Raw genomic sequence first — 20506 nt, forward strand, 5'->3', positions numbered from 1 at the left:
AATGGTGAAATATTGAAAGCATTTCCCCTAAAGTCAGGAACAAGACAGGGTGCCGACTTTCACCACTATTATTCAACATAATTTTGGAAGTTTTGGCCACAGCAATCAGAGCAGAAAAAGAAATAAAAGGAATCCAAATTGGAAAAGAAGAAGTAAAACTCTCACTGTTTGCAGATGACATTTTCCTCTACATAGAAAACCCTAAAGACTCCACCAGAAAATTACTAGAGCTAATCAATGAAGATAGTAAAGTTGCAGGATATAAAATCAACACACAGAAATCCCTTGCATTCATATACACTAGTAATGAGAAAACAGAAAGAGAAATTAAGGAAACAATTCCATTCACCATTGCAACAAAAAGAATAAAATACTTAGGAATATATCTACCTAAAGAAACTAAAGACCTATATATAGAAAACTATAAAACACAGGTGAAAGAAATCAAAGAGTACACTAATAGATGGAAAAATATACCATGTTCATGGATTGGAAGAATCAATATAGTGAAAATGAGTATACTACCCAAAACAATCTATAGATTCAATGCAATCCCTGTCAAGCTGCTGCTGCTGCTGCTAAGTCGCTTCAGTCATGTCCGACTCTGTGTGACCCCATAGACGGCAGCCCACCAGGCTCCCACATCCCTGGGATTCTCCAGGCAAGAACACTGGAGTGGGTTGCCATTTCCTTCTCCAATGCATGAAAGTGAAAAGTGAAAGTGAAGTCGCTCAGTCGTGTCCGACTCTTAGTGACCCCATGGACTGCAGCCCACCAGGCTCCTCCGTCCATGGGATTTTCCAGGCAAGATTACTGGAGTGGGGTGCTATTGCCTTCTCCGCCCTATTAAGCTACCAACGGTATTTTTCACAGAGCTAGAACAAATAATTCCACAATTTGTATGGAAATACAAAAAACCTCGAATAGCCAAAGCAATCTTGAGAAAGAAGAATGGAACTGGAGGAATCAACCTGCCTGACTTCAGGCTCTACTACAAAGCCACAGTCATCAAGACAGTACGGTACTGGCACAAAGACAGAAATATAGATCAATGGAACAAAATAGAAAGCCCAGAGATAAACCCACGCACCTATGGACACCTTATCTTTGACAAAGGAGGCAAGAATATACAATGGAGAAAAGACAATCTCTTTAACAAGTGGTGCTGGGAAAAGTGGTCAACCACTTGTAAAAGAATGAAACTAGAACATTTTCTAACACCATACACAAAAATAAAATGGATTAAAGATCTAAACATAAGACCAGAAACTATAAAACTCCTAGAGGAGAACATAGGCAAAACATTCTCTGACATAAATCACAGCAGGATCCTCTATGACCCACCTCCCAGAATATCGGAAATAAAAGCAAAAATAAAGAATTAATCTCAAAAATATACAAGCAAGTCCTGCAGGTCAATTCCAGAAAAATAAACTACCCAATCAAAAAATGGGCCAAAAAACTAAACAGACATTTCTCCCAAGAAGACATACAGATGGCTAACAAACACATGAAAAGATGCCTAACATCACTCATTATCAGAGAAATGCAAATCAAAACCACTATGAGGTACCATTTGATGCCAGTCAGAATGGCTGCTATCCAAAAGTCTACAAGCAATAAATGCTGGACAGGGAGTGGAGAAAAGGGAACCCTCTTACACTGTTGGTGGGAATGCAAACTAGTATAGCCACTATGGAGAACAGTGTGGAGATTCCTTTAAAAACTGGAAATAGAACTGCCATACAACCCAGCAATCCAACTGCTGGGCATACACACCGAGGAAACCAGAATTGAAAGAGACATGTGTACCCCAATGTTCATCGCAGTACTGTTTATAATAGCCAGGACATGGAAGCAACCTAGATGTCCATCAGCAGATGAATGGATAAGAAAGCAGTGGTACATATACACAATGGAGTATTACTCAGCCATTAAAAAGAATACATTGGAGTCATATTATACAGAGTGAAATAAGTCAGAAAGAAAAAGACCAATACATTATACCAACACATATATATGGAATTTAGAAAGATGGTAACAATAACCCTGTATGTGAGACAGCAAAAGAGACAAAGATGTAAAGAACAGTCTTTTGGACTCTGTGGTAGAGGGCGAGGGTGGGATATTTGGGAGAGTGGCATTGAAACATGTATAATATCATATGTGAAATGAATCACCAGTCCAGGTTGGATGCATGATACAGGATGCTCAGGGCTGGTGCACTGGGATGACCCAGAGGGATGGTATAGGGATGGATGTGGGAGGGGGGTTCAGGATGAGGAACATGTGTTCACCCATGGTGGATTCATGTTGATGTATGGCAAAACCAGTACAATATTGTAAAGTAATTAGCCTCCAATTAAAATAAATAAATTTATATTAAAAAATAAAAAATAAAAGCGTGGACTGGAGGGGACTTCCTTGGTGGTCCATTGGCTAAGACTCCCCAGTCTCAATGCCGGGGGCCTGGGTTTGATCCCTGGTCATGGAACTAGATCCCACATGCCACAACTAAGCGTTCACATGCTGCAACTAATATCGAAGATCCCACATGCTGCAACTAAGACCCAGTACAGTCAAAAAAAAGAAATATATTTTTTGAAAACAGTGGACCAGAGGATAAGAATGCCTGAGTTCATATCCCAGCTCAAACACTTGTTAGTTGAGATCCTAGCTCTGCTAGGTAGCAGCTGTGTAACCTCAAATGAGTTACACATAATCCCTCTGGTACTTCATTTTCTTCATCTGTATAGTGGAGATAAAACCTACTGCATAAGGGGGACAAATTAATGAAGGAAAGACTTGGACAAGTTTCTGACACAGAGCAAAAGTTCAATAAATATGAACTGTTATTACTATTTTTGTTACTATTTTTCCATTTACCGGTAAAAGTGCAGTGAGTCCTCCAGAGGATATTCATAGGTTATGTGCAAATACTACACCATTTTATATGAGGGACTTGAACATCCATGAATTTTGGTATTTGAGGGGGTCCTAAAGCCAATCCCCACAGATACCAAGGGACGACAGTAAAAATGATTTTAATTAAAAAAAAAAGTAACCTGAATATTACATTTTCATTGGTTTCTGCTCATTAGACTCAATGCTTAAACTGTGTTGGACAGGAAAAAAGCAATCTGCACACTGCAGCAGAAATGGCTTCTAAAAATACATTAATTTTTTAATTGCCTTTTTTTATTCCTGAAACTTTTATTACTCTCATTTTTACCCATCATCAGCAACAGGGCCTTTGAGCACTATGTCTGCGAATATGTTCACATAAGGTTAAAGGGACAAAAGCAAAAGCTCTGGCCTATTATCCAATTATATGTCAGTCTAATTTTGAAATTACTTGTAGAAAAAACCTAAATCCACAAAACTACAGTCCACAACTCAATTCTTACCCGATTGATTTTTTAAATAAGATAATCAACAACAGAATAATGGCCAAAGATGAAAAACATCCTAGGTGAAAATATAACAGGTGTTTGGGTGGTGAACACAAGTAGTTTTTAGTTGGTAGTCATCCTAGAAAAATAACATGTATGTAACTATTATTTTTTAAAGAAAGAAATAAAAGTCGTAGAATAATGGAACATCAAGTCTCAATTGAAGAGTGCTTTCAAGATTTAGTTATTTCCTGCAGTGAACTATCCACAGGGGTGAAGTGGGCTTCATGCACCTTAGCATCACACAAAACACTGGACTTGTATGTGAAAGTCAATGGATTACGTGCCTCTGTCTTTTTCAGAGCAACATTCACAACAGAAAATTGCACAATATGAATCATAAATCCCCATGCCTTCAAATCACTGTAGCTTAAAAAGAACTAGCTGAATGTGGTATGGAGGGGACTAATTTGATATCAGTTGAGGTGGTTATCAATTCAAACCCTCACTTTAAAAATTGATAATTAAAGGGAAAGAATTAAATACATTTCCTGCCTTTCTAGCAGAAACTGAATTCCAGAACAATTAAAAGGAGCCTAGCTGATAATTGAGAGCAGTGCTTATAGGAAACTGTCAGCTTAGAAATGTAGATTAAATGATAGATGAGAAAAATCATCATCATTTCACAACCACTAGTGAGATTATTGAATCAAGCAAGGATACTAAGTGACCAATAAAAAGCATCAGCTGAAGAGTTGACAGGGTGCTAACATAACACCACACAGATTATCTTCCAGTGGCAAGGGGAGACGACATGTTATCACCATCTTAAATACAGTGGTCGAGCTTAGCCTCACTATGGGTGGACAACTGGATATTATCTGTCTCCTGATACCTGGGACAGCTGGAAAGATTGGAATATGGACTGAGCATTAGATGATGTGCATGCATGCTAAGTCGCTTCAGTTGTGTCTGACTCTTTGCGACACTATGGACTGTAGCCCACTCTTCTGTCCATGGGATTCTCTAGGCAAGAATACTGGCTAAGTCGCTTCAGTCGTGTGCGACTCTGTGCAGCCCCACAGACGGCAGCCCACCAGGCTCCCCTGTCCCTGGGATTCTCCAGGCAAGAACACTGGAGTGGGTTGCCATTTCCTTCTCCAATGCAGAATACTGGACTGAGTAGCTATTTCCTTCTCCAAGGGATCTTCTCAACCCAGGGATCGAACCTGCATCTCTTATGTCTCCTGCATTGGCAGGCGGATTCTTTACCACTAGTGCTACCTGGTAAGCCCGTATTAGACGATATTAAGGACATAATCATTTTTAAAGTGAGGCCATGCTATTTTGGCTATTTAAGAAGCGATCTTAGCTTTTAAAGATACATACTGAGGTTTAAAAAAATTCAGCAGTACTTGGAAGTCAACTTCAAGTTAAAAAGGCTGTTTTCTAATCAGGAATTCAAAACTGGCACAGGACTGAAAATAAAATTGGTTTCCAAGAAGCAGGGGAAGAATAGATAATATTTTAGGGATGAAAAGAAATGCAGATGCAGAAGAAAAGCAATTCCCTCTGCAAATCACCCACCCCCAAATATGGCCAGTGGCCCAATTAGTCACAAAGAAAGGGAAAACAGCAAAGCAACAGGAAAAAATGCTGTTGGCCAAAATGTTACTACAGTGATAAACAAAACATTGTCAAAACACTAGAAACCTTAAGGAAAACTATACAGAAGATTTAATTTATTGGTAGCCACACCTAAATACATTTTAAGTACCACTACTGATGGCACAGCATGGAAGAAGAAAGTGTTTAGAAAGGGCATGGATTATTTCTTGGGATTAGAAGCTGGTCACTTTGGGCTACAGTGACTTTTAGTGCAGGTTCTGGAATTATCTGTCTATGTGATAGTCCTTAAGAAATTTCTCCACGGCCCCCAGTGTCTCCATCTTAAAAGTGAGGGCCTGGACCAGAACCTAGAGTTTTGAAAATTTATAATTAAAGGCAACTAAACATGTAAACATATACCTCATTAGATGACCTCTCGGGCAATGTTCATGCTGTAATTATTCATTTCATAATTCAATGGTTCTAGAAGTAAAATGACAGTCTTTCCGCTAGTATATGCAGTTCAGTTTGTGAGGATTATTGTCATGTAGAGAAAGTAGATTAGTCATCCAGTTAAAAAGCAAACATGGAGATTTGCTCTATTATCCTTTCCCCTGCCTGGCACTTTTATTATATTTTTAGTTTTAAACACTGATTTTATTTAATGGTCTGCAGCCACCACAAACAAAAACATCTTATGCTTTTAGTGGTCCATCTTGTCAGTGTATCCGCCTCACTAAATTACAGAATTATCTGACTCATCGGGACAACATATTATCCTCTAGACAGCAAATTGAAAAAAAGCAATTTTCCCATCTCTGAGAAAGATAATTGATTTGATTTTGCTGTCAATGTTATTATCATTCACTCTATCACCCAGACTTGAAACCCTGAAATTATTTTTTACTCTCACCACCTTTCATCACCCACACAGAGTCACTGAGTCATAATGAGTTCCCTTTAATAATGTCTTTTGCATCAATCGCCTCTGCTACCACCTAAGTTCGAATCCCTATTATCTCACAGGCTTGGATGACCATGATATTCGCTTTTCCCTTAATGACTTGTATGGAGTTTCTTTTTATTATAAAAGTAATACATGCTCATTACAGGCAATTTGGAAATTTCAGAAACATGGAGAGACAAAATAATATCAATTATCCACAATCTTTCTGCCCAGAGATGATTATTTTGACCTATTTCCTTCCACTCATTGTTCTATGTATATATTGATGAATTTTTATAAAAATTAGGATTGTAATACACTACACATTTATGATACGTTTTTTATACTTATGTCGTAAGTATTTTGTTAGGACACTAAATGCTTTGAAAACCTAACTTGTTAAAAAACTTATTCTTGACTGTTGATGTTTCCTTGGCTTCTAATTTTTTGTGTTAGAAACAAAATCTGCATTGGCCATCCTTATGTCATTGTTGGATTATTTTCCTAAAATAAATTCCTAAAGAAATAATTATAATATTGAAGATGATTCTGATTACATTTTATTGGGTTGCTCTCTGGAAAGAAGGGCATTTTACAGGCCCACCAGTGGTGTGTGAAGAGTACCAGTCCCCCATCCATTTGTTAACACTGGATATTAGCACTTTTTAGAAATTTAATAAGCTGGAAATTCATATATCTTTGGTTGTATGTCTCATATATATCAATGAGTCCAAACACGTTTTCACAGACATTGGGCATTTGTGTCATGGCACTTTGCCTGTCTTCATTCTGCTAAGAGTGGTAGCAAACTCAAATGCCTTTCAGGGGTCTAGCATGTTAGGTCAATGTGTGAAACCACAGTGGGAATTGGGAATGGTAGGGCCTGAGATGAATTGGTAGTCCATGCCCTGCTTAAGATCCCAAATTGAAAATTTTTAAATACACTACACTGGCCAAACAAAACATCTATGGGACAAATTCAGGACTAGATTATCAGTTAGCAACTGTGATAGCACTTCCTGTCTCTAATTCATTCCCTTCAGGTTGTTGTCAGAATGATAGGTGTGGAGACAAGGGAACCCTCCTACACCATTGGTGGGAATGTAAATTGGTACTGCCACTATGGAGAACAGTATGGATATTCTTTAAGAAGTTAAAAAGAGAGCTACCATATGATCCAGAAATCCCACTGCTGGGCATATATCTGGAGAAAACCATGGTCCAAAAGGATATATGCACCCCAGTGTTCACTGAAGCACTGTTTACAGTAGCTAAGACATGGAAGCAGCCTAAATGTCCATTGACAGGGGAACGGATAAAAAAGATGTGGTATATTTATACAATGGAGTACTACTTGGCCATTAAAAAGAATGCCATTTGCAACTTAGACGGACCTAGAGATTGTCTGGGAGTAAGTCAGACAAAGACAAATATTGTATGATATTGCTTATACACAGAATCTAAAAAAAATGATACAAATGAGCTTATTTATAGAACAGAAATACAGAACAAACTTACAGAATAGATTTATGGTTACCAGGGGCAGGGAGGGTAGGGGAAAGGGATAGACTGGGGAGTTTGGGATTGACGTGTACACACCGCTATTGATATATTTAAAATGGATAACCAACAAGGACCTACCATATAGCACAGGGAATTCTGCTCAATATTACCTAACAACCTAAATGGGAAAATAATTTGAAAAAGAATAGATACATGTATATGTATAACTGAATCACTGTGCTGTATACCTGAAACTAACACAACATTGTAATCAACTCTACTCCAATTTTAACTATTTAGGTTGGCCAAAAAGTTCATTAGGGTTTTCCATTCCATCTTACAGAAAAACCTGAACAAACTTTTTGGCCAGGCCAGTCAGTTCAGTCACTCAGTTGTGTCTGACTCTTTGCGACCCCATGGAGTGCAGCATGCCAGGCTTCCCTGTCCATCACCAACTCCTGGAGCTTGCTCAAACTCATGTCCATCGAGTCAGTGATGCCATCCAACCATCTCATCCTCTGTCGTCCCCTTCTCCTGCCTTCAATCTTTCCCAGCATCAGCATCATTGGCCATGCCAATGAAAAGGATTCATGTTGATGTATGGCAAAACCAATACAATATTGTAAAGTAATTAGCCTCTAATTAAAATAAATAAACTTAAAAACAAACAAGCAAACAAACAAAACCCCAAAGAATGATATTCCTATTACCTTCTCATAGAGACCAACCAAAATGTGACTCCAAATCTATTTCTGGGAACTCCTCTATCCCAACCCAGTATTTCTACCACACAGAACTCTAAGGAGACTGTGAGGCTCTTGAGGACAAACATCCTGTCTTACAAAAGGCCCTGCAGCATGGTGGAAAGAGAGAACTCTAGAATCAGACACTTCTTGGTCAAATCCCACCTTATTATTTCCTTGCTGTGTGACTACAGTAAAGTTATCTAACCTCACTGAGGCTCCAATTCCTCATCTACAAAATGCTACTAAGAGCACTGACACCACAGGGTGGGTGTGAAGATGGAGCACTGAATACACTGTGTACACATGGGAGACTGCCAGTCGCTGGTTACAGGTGTTATTAGAATACTTGCACAATTCTTAGCCTCCAGCATCTATCACAGCAGCTGGTAAAATGAAGACACAGGGGTAATCCTAAGGAAAATATCGGTAACAGTGATTTTCAAAGTGTGGTCTGTGAATGATCTTGCCAGGAAAGGCATCACTGTTGGGCTCCTGTTAAGTGTGCAGATTCCTGGGAACCATCCCAGACCAGTGAGTTCGAACTTCTTGAAACAGGGCCCAGGATTCTATATTCTTACAAGCATTCCAGTCAACTGTGACTCAAAGGTGAAGAACCACTGGTTGCCACAGCCACCTCGGTCACAATATATGAGTCCTTCATTAGGCAGCTGACTTCTGGATCTCCCTGCCTAGTGGTGCCCTATATAGCAGAGTTACCCACTGTCTATGACCCTGATTTGGTGAAAAAGATCCAGCATGCGAGCCTCTGTGCCTTCCTTCCCTAGCCACATAGCATCACTGCCACTGTGAACCACCCGTTATTATAAGAACTGTTCGGGCATTAAAGAGAAATGGAAAGTATTATCAATAGTAATACTAAGCACTAACATTTGTTGTGGTTGTTTAGTTGTTAACTAAAAAGTTAATACAATAGTCATGTCTGACTCTTGCAACTCCATGAACTGTAGCCTACCAGGCTCCTCTGTCCATGGGATTATCCTGGAAAGAATTTTGGACAGGGTTGCCATGCCCTCCTCTAGGGGATCTTCCCGACCCAGGGAACGAAGCCAGGTCTCCTGCATTGCAGGCAGATTCTTTTACCACTGAGCCACCTGTGAAGCACCAAGCACTAATATTTACTAAGCACCTATAAAGTAATTTCCAGGCACACTAAGGAGTTTCTATGTATTAATTTAATCCACATAACAACATTATGCATGATAAACTGCTTCAGTCATGTCCGACTCTTTGCAACTCTGTGGACTGTAACCTGACAGGCTCCTCTGTCCATGGAATTCTCCATGCAAGAATACTGGAGTGGATAGACATACCCTCCTCCAGGGGATCTTTCCAACCCAGGGATCGAACCCACATCTCTTATGTCTCCTGCACTGGCAGGCAGGTTCTTTACTGCTAGTGCCACCTATTATTACCTTCACTTTACAAGTGTGAAAACTGAGACACAGGGAGGTTAAGGAAGTTACCTAAGGTCAAATAGATGGTACATGACACAGCAGAGATCCGAATCCAGACAATCTGACTCCAGAGCACAAGCTATTATCTACTATGTTCTACTATTTCCCTGAATTAAGTGTCTTATGCCTGAAATGATTACTTTAAGATACATACAATAATATTGATATTTATTTTATTTAGTGTCTTTATTATCTTATTTGGGTGAATGTATTTATCAGAGAAACCACAAACTCTTTTGTTCCCACAAGGTCTTAGCTCTCCCAGCCATAAATTCCAGCAGGAGTATCTGTAGCCACCTAACTCTAACAGTTCGGGGGGTAAGAGGTTGCTCTAGTTCCGTGTCTTCTGAGGCCAGCTTTCCAGGCAATAGCATGAATAAAATCGAACTCAACTGTTTGCATGCATGTGTACTCAGTAGCTCAGTCATGTGTGACTCTTTGCAACCCCAAGGACTATAGCTCACCAGGCTCCTCTGTTCATGGGATTCTCCAGGCAAGAATAATGGAGTGGGTTGCCATTTCCTCCTCCAGGGGATTGTCCTGACCTAGAGATCAAACTCGCATCTCCTGTGTCTCCTGCATTGCAGGCAGATTCTTTATCATGGAGCCATGAGGGAAGCCCTTTGACTGTTTATCTTATGTTTATATTTCCCCAAATTAAATTTGAAAGATTATCCAAGAGTCAGAAGACCTACCTATCAGTTTAGTTTCATAAAGGAGGCTCTTCCCCCTGCATGTTTGGATCAAATACATTCTCTTCCCCAGAAAGAGAAAGAAGCCCAGCAATACAAACTGGGTGAAGTATTCTGGGGATTTCTTAAATATTATGTTTGGCCTGAGATACAGCATTTTAAATCAGTTCTTTAATCTTTTAGACAAAATGTACTTTAAAATAACCAATTTTGAAATGAAATTCTGACCCATGCTACAACATGGATGAACCTTGAAAACATTATGCTAAGTGAAAGAAGTCAGACACAAAAGGCCAAATATTGTAGGATTCCATTTATATTAGGTACCTAGACTAGGCAACTTCATAGAGACAGAAAGCAGAATTAGAGGTTGTCAGGTGTTGAGGGGAATGGAGAATTATTGTTTACCAGGTACAGTTTCTGTTTAGGATGATGATAACATTCTGGAAATAGTGAGGATGGTTGAGGATGGTCCAACAACATTGTAAATGTACTTAATGTCATTGACCTGATATTTAAAACTGGTTAAAATGGTAAATTTTATGTTATGTATATTTTACCAAAAAAAAATTTTTTTAATCCTATAGCCTCCCCTCAAAAAATCAATTTTATACCCCATATAGTCAGTACTTACCAGGGTATCATCATTCTGGTCTCCAAACATTTCTTTAAAAATCTTGCCAGGATCAGGAATTGGAGGGAATATAATGATCTTGAGCCTTTAAGAAAACAGGGACATTTCTGATCAAATCTTCCAGTCCATAGAAATGTTCCTCTTAAATACAGCCATATTAAAAGAGGGCTTAGACAAAAGACATGGTACGCAAGTCATCTTTAGTGATAATGCAGTTGTGAAGAAATTTCTAAAGCACGCTGAGAAATCAATGTCTCAAGAGTATCAAGTGTGGGTTTTCCAGCTTTATTGAGGTATACTTGACAAACAAAAATTGTATAAATCTGAGGTGTACAAAGTGAGTTTTATGTAGGTGTACATTGTGAAAAGATCATCACAATCAAGGTAATTAACATATCCATCACCTCACATAGTTATAATTGTGTGTGTGGGCCTGTGTGTGTGTGTGTGTTATACCCTATCATTTAAATAATAATGGTGTTTTACTTATCACAGATCACATGGGAGCCTGCTGTTTATAATTTTTTAAAAAAAAATCTGAGAACAGGGGACATTCCTCTTTAATTTTTCTTTTCTTTTTCTAATTCGTCTTCTATTTTAAATTTTTTTTCAATTTTTCTAATTGAAGTATAGTTGATTTACAATGTTGTGTTAATTAGTTCTGTACAGCAAAGTGACTTAGTTATACATATAAACGTATATTCTTTTCCACTATGGTTTACCACAGGATACTGAATATAGTTCCCTATGCTGTACAGTAGGACCTTATTATTTGTCCATTCTATACATAATTGTTTGCATCTGCTAACTCCAAATTCCCAATCCGTCCCTTCCCCCACACCCCTCCCCCTTGCAACCATCAGTCTATTCTCTATGTCTGTGATTCTGTTTCTGTTTCACAAATAAGTTCATTTGTGTCACAGTTTAGAGTCCACAATAAGTGATATCATATGACAAATGATAATCTCCCACTGCATCAATGTTGCTGCAAATGGCATTATTTCATTGTTTAATAGCTGAGTAATATTCCACTGTATAAATATACTACATGTTCTTTATCCCTTTCTCTGTCAATGGATATTTAGGTTGTCTCCATGTCTTGGCTATTGTAAAGAGTGCTGTTATGAACATAGCAGTGCATGTATCTTTTTGAATTACCGTTTTGTCTGAATTCTGTTTTTGCATCTGATAGTATTACATTGGCCCAAAAGTTCATTCAGGTTTCTCTGTAAGATGGTGTGGAAAAACCCAAACGAACTTTTTGGCCAATCCAACAGTACCCTCTGGTGCACCTACCTCATCTCCTAGGTCTCTAAATATTGATGTGTCCTAGGGTTCAGTGTTTTGCCCTCTTTATCTCCCTCACTTTATGAGCACTCTCTTCTGGTCTTAGGGCTTTAAATCTATTTATATGCTGAGGACTCCCAAATTTCTAACTCTGGCCCAAACCTCTTCTTTAAACTCCTGTATACTCATGTATACAGGTAATGATTCAGCATCTCTACCTGGATATTTAATAGGCATTCCAAACTTATCATGTTCAAAACTGAAGTTCTCACCTTTTCCCTAAAGTCAGATCTCCTCCCAATCTTCCCCATCTCAGTAAAAGGCTGCAATATTCACTCAGGTGCTGAAGCCAAAAATCTAAGAGTTATCCCTTGAATCCTCAATTACTCCTACAACCTCCAAAAACAAGCAGCCATCAGCAAGTGCTATTATTAATTTCATCTTCAAAATACATCCTGCTGCTGCTGCTAAGTCACTTCAGTCATGGCCGACTCTGCGCAACCCCATAGACGGCAACCCACCAGGCTCCCTCGTCCCTGGGATTCTCCAGGCAAGAACACTGGAGTGGGTTGCCATTTCCTTCTCCAATGCATGAAAGTGAAAAGTGAAAGTGAAGTTGCTCAGTCGTGGCCGACTTAGCGACCCCATGGACTACAGCCTACCAGGCTCCTTCATCCATGGGGTTTTCCAGGCAAGAGTACTGGAGTGGGGTGCCATTGCCTTCTCCACAAAATACATCCTGCATCAGAATATTTCTTACTACCTTCATTGCAAACCTCCTGGCCTACACTATTCTCATCTTTCCACCCAAGCACTACAATGTTTCTCAACTGGTCTATCTGCTTTTTACTCTTGTCCAAGTCAAGTCTTCACTCAACAATACAACGATCCTTTATGACAGTCAATCCAATCACATCCCTCTCCTGCTTAAAACTCTCTAATATTTTCCCATCATGCTTAGGATAACATCTCAATTCCATGCCACAGCCTACATGATCTGGTCTTGCCAGCCTCTCCTGCCTCATATCCTCTTGTTCTCCCCCCTTGTATGCTCTCCTCTAACAAGACACACTAAGCTCATTCCAGCCTCAGGACCTTTGCACTTGCTGTTCTTTTGGCCTAGAATGTTCTTTCTTTGAATATCTGACTGGCTAACTCCTTTAAGTCTGTCTTCAAATGTCACTTTCTCAGAGAGGCCTTGCCTGGCATTCCATGTAAGTGTAGCCTCATATCACTTCCTAGCCTTTCTCCCCAGCCCAACTCTATAACTTTACTACTCACTATGTGAACCCATAGGTAGGGATTTTGTCCTGTTCAGCACCACAGCTCTAGCAATTAGAAGAGTGCCTGGCACATAATGCTGACAAAGGTCCATCTAGTCAAAGCTATGGTTTTTCCAGTAGTCAAGTATGGACGTGAGAGTTGAGCACCAAAGAATTGATGCTTCCGAACTGTGCTGCTGGAGAAGACTCTTGAGAGTCCCTTGGACTGCAAGGAGATCCAACCAGTCAATCCTAAAGGAAATCAGTCCTGAATATTCATTGGAAGGACTGATGCTGAAGCTGAAAGTCTAATAATTTGGCCACCTGATGTGAAGAACTAACTCATTGGAAAAGACCCTGATGCTGGGAAAGATTGAAGGCAGGAGGAGAAGGGGATGACAGAAGATGAGATGGTTGGATGGTATCACCGACTCAATGGACATGAGTTTGAGCAAGGTCTGGGAGTTGGTGATGGACAGGGAAGCCTGGCGTGCTGCAGTCCATAGTGTCACAAAGAGTCAGACATAACTGAGCAACTGAACTGAACTGAGCTGGCACATAAATAGGCACTCAACACATGCATGTTTAAAGAATACTGAAATAATGATAAAATATTGATTCTAGAACCAGCTTAGTAAACTTATTCCAACTTTAGGTATTTTCCTGAAAGAGCAAATAATAGCACCAGACTAGTCCCTATGATGAAATCAAGAAAGTAAAAAATTCTCCAAGAATGAGTATCATGTCTTAGAACTTGAAGTACTTTATCCTATAGCATTAAGTAGCAACTCATTTTGCCTTCACATTAGACAAGTCATTTAATTGGTAATGATCTCCACTTCTAAAACTTAAGAGCTAGCAAGTAATGGTTGACAAATTAGGTGTTTTAGGGAGTTGAGTGAACGTAAGTCTTATCAACATTCTAAAACTGTACAAACAGAGCGCTGCCTGAGCAGCACCTTGGAAGACTAACACTTTGCTCACTAGAAAATGGGCACAGTAATACTTGCCACGCCATCCTACCAAAAGCCAGGTATAGCCAAAATGCTGCCAACACACTGGGAAGACATCAAACACACCCACAAAGAATAGTAGCCAGGCTAGCAGAAAGCCTGCCTGAGCAGCTGCCTTACCTTTTCAAATACAGCAGAAGGACAATGACTGCGGCTGCAACGATGACTGGAATGATGAGTAATGTGGTTATGTAAAATGTCTGATTGGCCTTCTGACCTGGAAAATGGAAAGCAAACAGAAAGACATGAGAAATAAAACCTTTTGAGAAATAAACTAAGCAATCTTGTTATATTAGACTAACGAGATTACAGCTATTTCTGCCCTCTACACCAACATATTCCCCTAAATTCTTCAATTCTCTTGTCTTTTGTTATGTTACTAGTGGGGAGGGGGGAGTCCTACTCTAAAATTCCATGGATGAATAAGCACCTTAAGGATTATCTGAAACCAGGATATCTTAATTGGTTTTAGACACTATTAACAAAGAAGTTATATTTTTAAAATATGTCATCTCATTAACACCAATTATCTTGTTTTATTGGTTATTTAGCATTATTGTTGTCATTGTTTTAGTTGCTAAGTAGTGTCCAACTCTTCTGTGACCCCATGGACTGCAGCCCACCAGGCGCCTCTGTCCCAAGGAATTCTCCAGGCAAGAATACTGGACTGGGTTGCCATTTCTTCCTCCAGAGGATCTTCCCAATCCAGGGATCAAACTCATATCTCCTGTACTGGCAGGTGGATTCTTTACTGCTGAGCCACCAGGGAAGTTCTAGAGATAGATAATATTATTTCCCATTTATACAGATGAGAGGTATAAGGCTGAGAAAGGTTTAATGGCTTGTCCAGAGGGTTTAATAAGTAATGGAGTCAAGCCTAAAACCCAGCACTGTCCAATTCCAAATCCTTTCATTAACTGCCTTGCTACACTTAACACTTAGAATGGCATATGTCTATTTATATCCTCATCTTTTCCATGAGGGCATGAACATCTGGAAAGCATCATCAGGGCCTAGCATTGTGTTAGGCAGCCTCTAAGATGACTCTAAATGATCCTTGCCTCCTGATATTCACACCCTTGTGTAATTCTCTCCCCTTTAGGGTGGGCTAGACTAAATGTGTCAGAGAAGGCAATGGCACCCCACTCCAGTACTCTTGCCTGGAAAATCCCATGGATGGAGGAGCCTGGTAGGCTGCAGTCCATGGGGTCACTAAGAGTTGAACACAACTGAGCGACTTCACTTTCACTTTTCACTTTCATGCATTGGAGAAGGAAATGGCAACCCACTCCAGTGTTCTTGCCTGGAGAATCCCAGGGACAGAGGAGCCTGTTGGGCTGCTGTCTGTGGGGTCGCACAGAGTCAGACACGACTGAAGTGATTTAGCAGCAGCAGCAGACTAAATGTGTGAACCACAACAGTGATGGAATGTCCCTTCTGAGACGAGGTTATAAAGGGCTGTGGTTCTCATATTGGGTGTTCTCTCATACGCTCTTTCTTTCTTGGACCACTCACTTGGGGAAGCCAGCTGCCATGTCATAAGGTAGCCCTGTGGGGAGGTTCAAGTGGTAAGGGACTGAGAGAGACCTCCGTATTAGTTTCCTAGAGCTGCTGTAAAGAATCGCCATATACTGGTTGACCCAAAACAATAGAAACATATTCTCTCATAGCTCTGGTGGCCAGAAGGCCAAAATATTAGCTTCTGGTGGCTCTCAAGAATCCTTGGCATTCCTTGGCTTGTAGCTGCATCACTCCAATCTCTGCCTTCATCTTCACATGGCCTTCTCTGTTTCTGTGTATTCTCTCTTCTTCTGATAAGGATACTAGTCACTGGATTTAGGACCTGCTCTCAGCCCTTAAGGGCTTCCCTGGTGGCTCAGATAGTGAAGAATCTGCCTGCAAGGCAGGAGACCTGGGTTTGATCCCTGGGCCAGGAAAAGCCTCTGAAGAAGGGAATGGCAATTCACTCCAGTATTCTTGCCTGGAGAATTCCATGGACTGAGAAGCCTGGCAGGCTACAGTCCATGGGGTCACAAAGAGTCAAACACAACTGAGAGACTAACACTTTTACTTTTCACTTTTCACTTAGCCCTTATGGCCTCCTCTTAACTTGATTACATCTGTAAAAATTCTATTTCCAAATAAGGTCATATTCATATGGATGAGGAATTGCAACTTGAACATATCATTTGGAGGCACAAAATGAAACCTTCTAAAGCCTCCATCCAGCAGCCAGTGTGAAAATGAGGATTTGCAATGACCATATAAGTGATCTTGAAAGTGGATTCTCCAGCACCAGTCAAGCCTTCAGATGGAACCACAGACCCAGTCAACAGCTTGACTGGAACCTTATGAGAGAACTTGAGCCAGAGGTACCTAGCTAAGTTGTGCCCAGATTCCTGAGCCATGGAAACTGTGAGATAGTGAATATCTATTTTTTAAGACACTAATTTCTTATGCAATATAATGTAGCCTGGCATATAGCTTGTTCAATCTCTCAATTAATAGGGCTTGATTACTTCAATAGCCTGCTTCTCTTATTGTTAGGTAGCTGTTGCTGCTGCTGCTGCTGCTAAGTCACTTCAGTTGTATCCGACTCTGTGCGACCCCATAGACGGCAGCCCACCAGGCTTCCCATCCCTGGGATTCTCCAGGCAAGAGTACTGGAGTGGGTTGCCATTTCCTTCTCCAATGCATGAAAGTGAAAAGTGACAGTGAAGTCGCTCAGTCGTGTCCGACTGTTAGCGACCCCATGGACTGCAGCCTACCAGGCTCCTCTGTCCATGTGATTTTCCAGGCAAGAGTACTGGAGTGGGGTGCCATTGCCTTCTCCAAGGTAGCTGTTAGGAAGTTCTTAAGTTGGTCCTGTTTTGCCCCATAGAGCCACACACACACACACAAAAGACAGCCTATTCTCTCTTCTACTTGACACTACCTCAAATACTAGAATTCAGCAAACATGACTCCCTAGGCTTACTTCATTAACTGTGCCTCCCCAAATTTTAACATTCTTCAACATCCTGATTATGCTTTCAGGGAAAAATTCCAGTCTCCTAATATACCTCTTACAATGTGGTGCCCAGGATGGAATACTGCACACTTCAGATGTGGCCAGGACATTGTGCCACACGCTGTAGCATTCCCTTATTCTGGATGCTGTACTATCACTGCTGCCTATGATTATATATGCCTTTGGGAGACATTTAAAGGGTCTGATGTTGAGTCACTTTGAGCTTACCATCTAATAAAACCCTAGCCCCCACCCTACAATACATGTATCCATAAGGCACATGTCTTTTCAATCCTATACTTGATTCTAGCAATTAATAAGTGAAACTTTTTTTTTTCAAACCTGAAAGTGTGAAAGTCACTCAGTCATGTCCAATTCTTTGCCACCCCAAGGACTATACAGTCCATGGAATTCTATAGGCCAGAATACTGGAGTGGGTAGCCTTTCCCTTTCCCAGGGGATCTTCCCAACCCAGGAATCGAATCAGGGTCTCCTGCACTGTAGGTGGATTCTTTACCAACTGAGCTATCAGGGAATCCCAGATACAGGTTTATTTCAATAAAATGTCATCAAGGTTATTGTCATACTCTTGATTCTGTTACCAGCACATAGGATAGTCCTCTAGCACTGCACAATCTGCAGATTTAATCATGCCTGCCTTCTATAGTTTTGTTCAGGTTGTTGGCAAAGATGGAAACAGGACAAAAGAGAGAATAACATCATTTGGATGGCAAATTTTCAAAGAGCTGCATAATGTAAATTAACTCTGAGTGACTTGATAATAATTAAACAGAAAGTATATTTCAATTGTGAGTGTTCTCTGGCTGATGTCAAGAATGAAGAACAGTGCTTTCCCATAATGTTTTCTGCCTCAATTTAGTTTCCATGCATCAATGGTTTAAATTTTAATGAAATCCCATTCTCTTACCTATACTCATCGCTTGACTCCAATTACTCCAGAGTTTGTCATCTTCATAGCATAACTTATTTGTTTTGACTCTTATTCTGACTGTGTTCAAAGTATCAGGAAGAACACCAGGAACCATGAAACAAATTGTACCCTTAGATACAAGATAAAAACACAAGGAATATTACCAGTTTATTCTCTTTCTCTGCTTCTGAATCCTAAATATAATTATCTGCCAAGTTCTGTATATGACAAAGACTTCGTATTGCAATGTAAATTATCTGACTTTAACTCATGAAAAAGAAAATTGGCAATAATCTATAGAACAAAGTACTTTGTTTTCCTTAAAGCAGTTCAAATTTAGGATATGCCTCATCACCAATTACCATTGAGTTTAAGTCCAAATAGCTCAAGTTGAATTCACTGACCTCTAGGTTTCCTTCAAATTCTGTATTCTGACATTTGGCCTCTTCAACCTCAAAAATATAAAAAAATACATAAATTCAAAAGAAATTAAAGACCATATTTTATATCATTTAAGCATTTTAACAAGTTTTTTTTATACCATTAATAGAAGACCAGGTATAGTGGGAAAAAGGGAGGTTTTTTAAAAAATAAATGGTGCTAGGATTGTCATACTGAGTGAAGTAAGTCAGATGGAGGGAGGAAATATCATAGGATAACCCTTGTGTGTGGAATCTAAAAAGAAATGAGGGGATATATGTACACTTATAGCTGATTCACGTTTTTGTATGGCAGAAACCAACACAACATTGTAAAGTGATAATCCTTCATTTAAAAATAAAAATTAAAAAAATAAATGATACAAATGAATTTATTTATGAAACAGAAACAGACTCACAGACTTAGAGGATGAACTTATGGTTAGCAGGGGGAAGGGTTGGGCGAAGGGATAGTTAGGACGTTTGGGATGTACAAGTATACAGTGTTATATTTAAAAAGGATAACCAACAAGGACCTACTGCACAGCACAGGGAACTCTGCTCAATGTTATGTGGCCGCCCGGATGGGAGGGGAGTTTGGGGGAGAATGGATACGTGTATATGTATGGCTGAGTCACTCTGCTGTGCACCTAAAACTATCACTACATTGTTCATCGGCTACATCCCAATACAGGGCTTCTCAGGTGGCACTAGTGGGATTCGAAGTCCACATAATAAGTGCTCTTTGGGAAAGTAGTGACCAAAAGAGGTCACGATTGAGCTTATGGGGAGCTGGTTTTGTAAGTGACAAATCATTTGTGAAGAATCACTGAGCTGTCCATAATGCCTTCTGCAATTTTTCTATAGTACACTACATAGCAATACATAGTTTAAAAATATGCTCCCTTGTTGAGAATACGTGCTCAGACGCTCAGTCGTGTCCCACTCTTTGCAACCCCATGGGCTGTAGCCAACCAGGCTCCTCTGTCCATGGGATTCTCCAGAAAAGAATACCGGAGTGTGTTGTCATTTCTTTCTCCAGGGGATCTTCGTGACCCAGGGATTGAAACTGCGCCTCCTGCACTGGGAGGCAGATTCTTTACCACTAGCACTACTACCTGGGAAGCCCAATAACATATCAAATATCAAAAAAGGACTGAGTTAGGACTTGCCTGGTGGTTCAGTGGTAAAGAATCCACCTGTCATGCAGGAGACACAGGTTCGATCCCTGGTGCAAAAAGATCCCACATGCTGGGGTGCAACTAAGCCCGTGAGCCACAACTATTGGGCCTGAGCTCTAGAGCCTGGGGACTGCAACTACTGAGCCTATGTGCCACAGCTATTGAAACCCGTGTGCCCTAAAGCCCATGCTCTGCAACAAGAGAATCCACAGTAATGAGAAGCCTGCACACCACAAGAAAGAGTAGCCTCTGTTTGCTGCAACTAGAGGAAAGCCCATGCAGCAACAAAGACCCAGCACAGCCAAAAATAAAAACATTAAACAAAATTATTGTTTTTAAATGACTGAGTTAGAGAAAACAAAAGAAAATGCAAATTTCTCCTCTACACAATTTAAGTCACTTGCTGT

The 20506-nt window shown here is 40.1% G+C and overlaps 1 protein-coding gene across 2 annotated transcripts in view; it reads right to left on the reverse strand.

Moving 5' to 3' along the window:
• Positions 1-20506, reverse strand: part of IL13RA1 (interleukin 13 receptor subunit alpha 1) — a 78087-nt gene that overhangs the window by 23352 nt on the left and 34229 nt on the right. For both annotated transcript variants that reach the window (XM_086388264.1, XM_086388265.1), the window contains exons 7-10: positions 18904-18951; positions 18497-18629; positions 14679-14775; positions 10997-11081 (exon numbers count right to left, since the gene is read on the reverse strand). In XM_086388264.1, coding sequence (XP_086244390.1) covers positions 10997-11081; positions 14679-14775; positions 18497-18629; positions 18904-18951 — 363 coding nt within the window. The remainder of the gene's footprint in view (positions 1-10996; positions 11082-14678; positions 14776-18496; positions 18630-18903; positions 18952-20506) is intronic.

This window comes from Bos grunniens, chromosome X (genome assembly GCF_055505025.1).
Source record: "Bos grunniens cultivar Pamir isolate PY7600 chromosome X, Bosgru_T2T1.0, whole genome shotgun sequence".
NCBI lineage: Eukaryota > Metazoa > Chordata > Mammalia > Artiodactyla > Bovidae > Bos > Bos grunniens.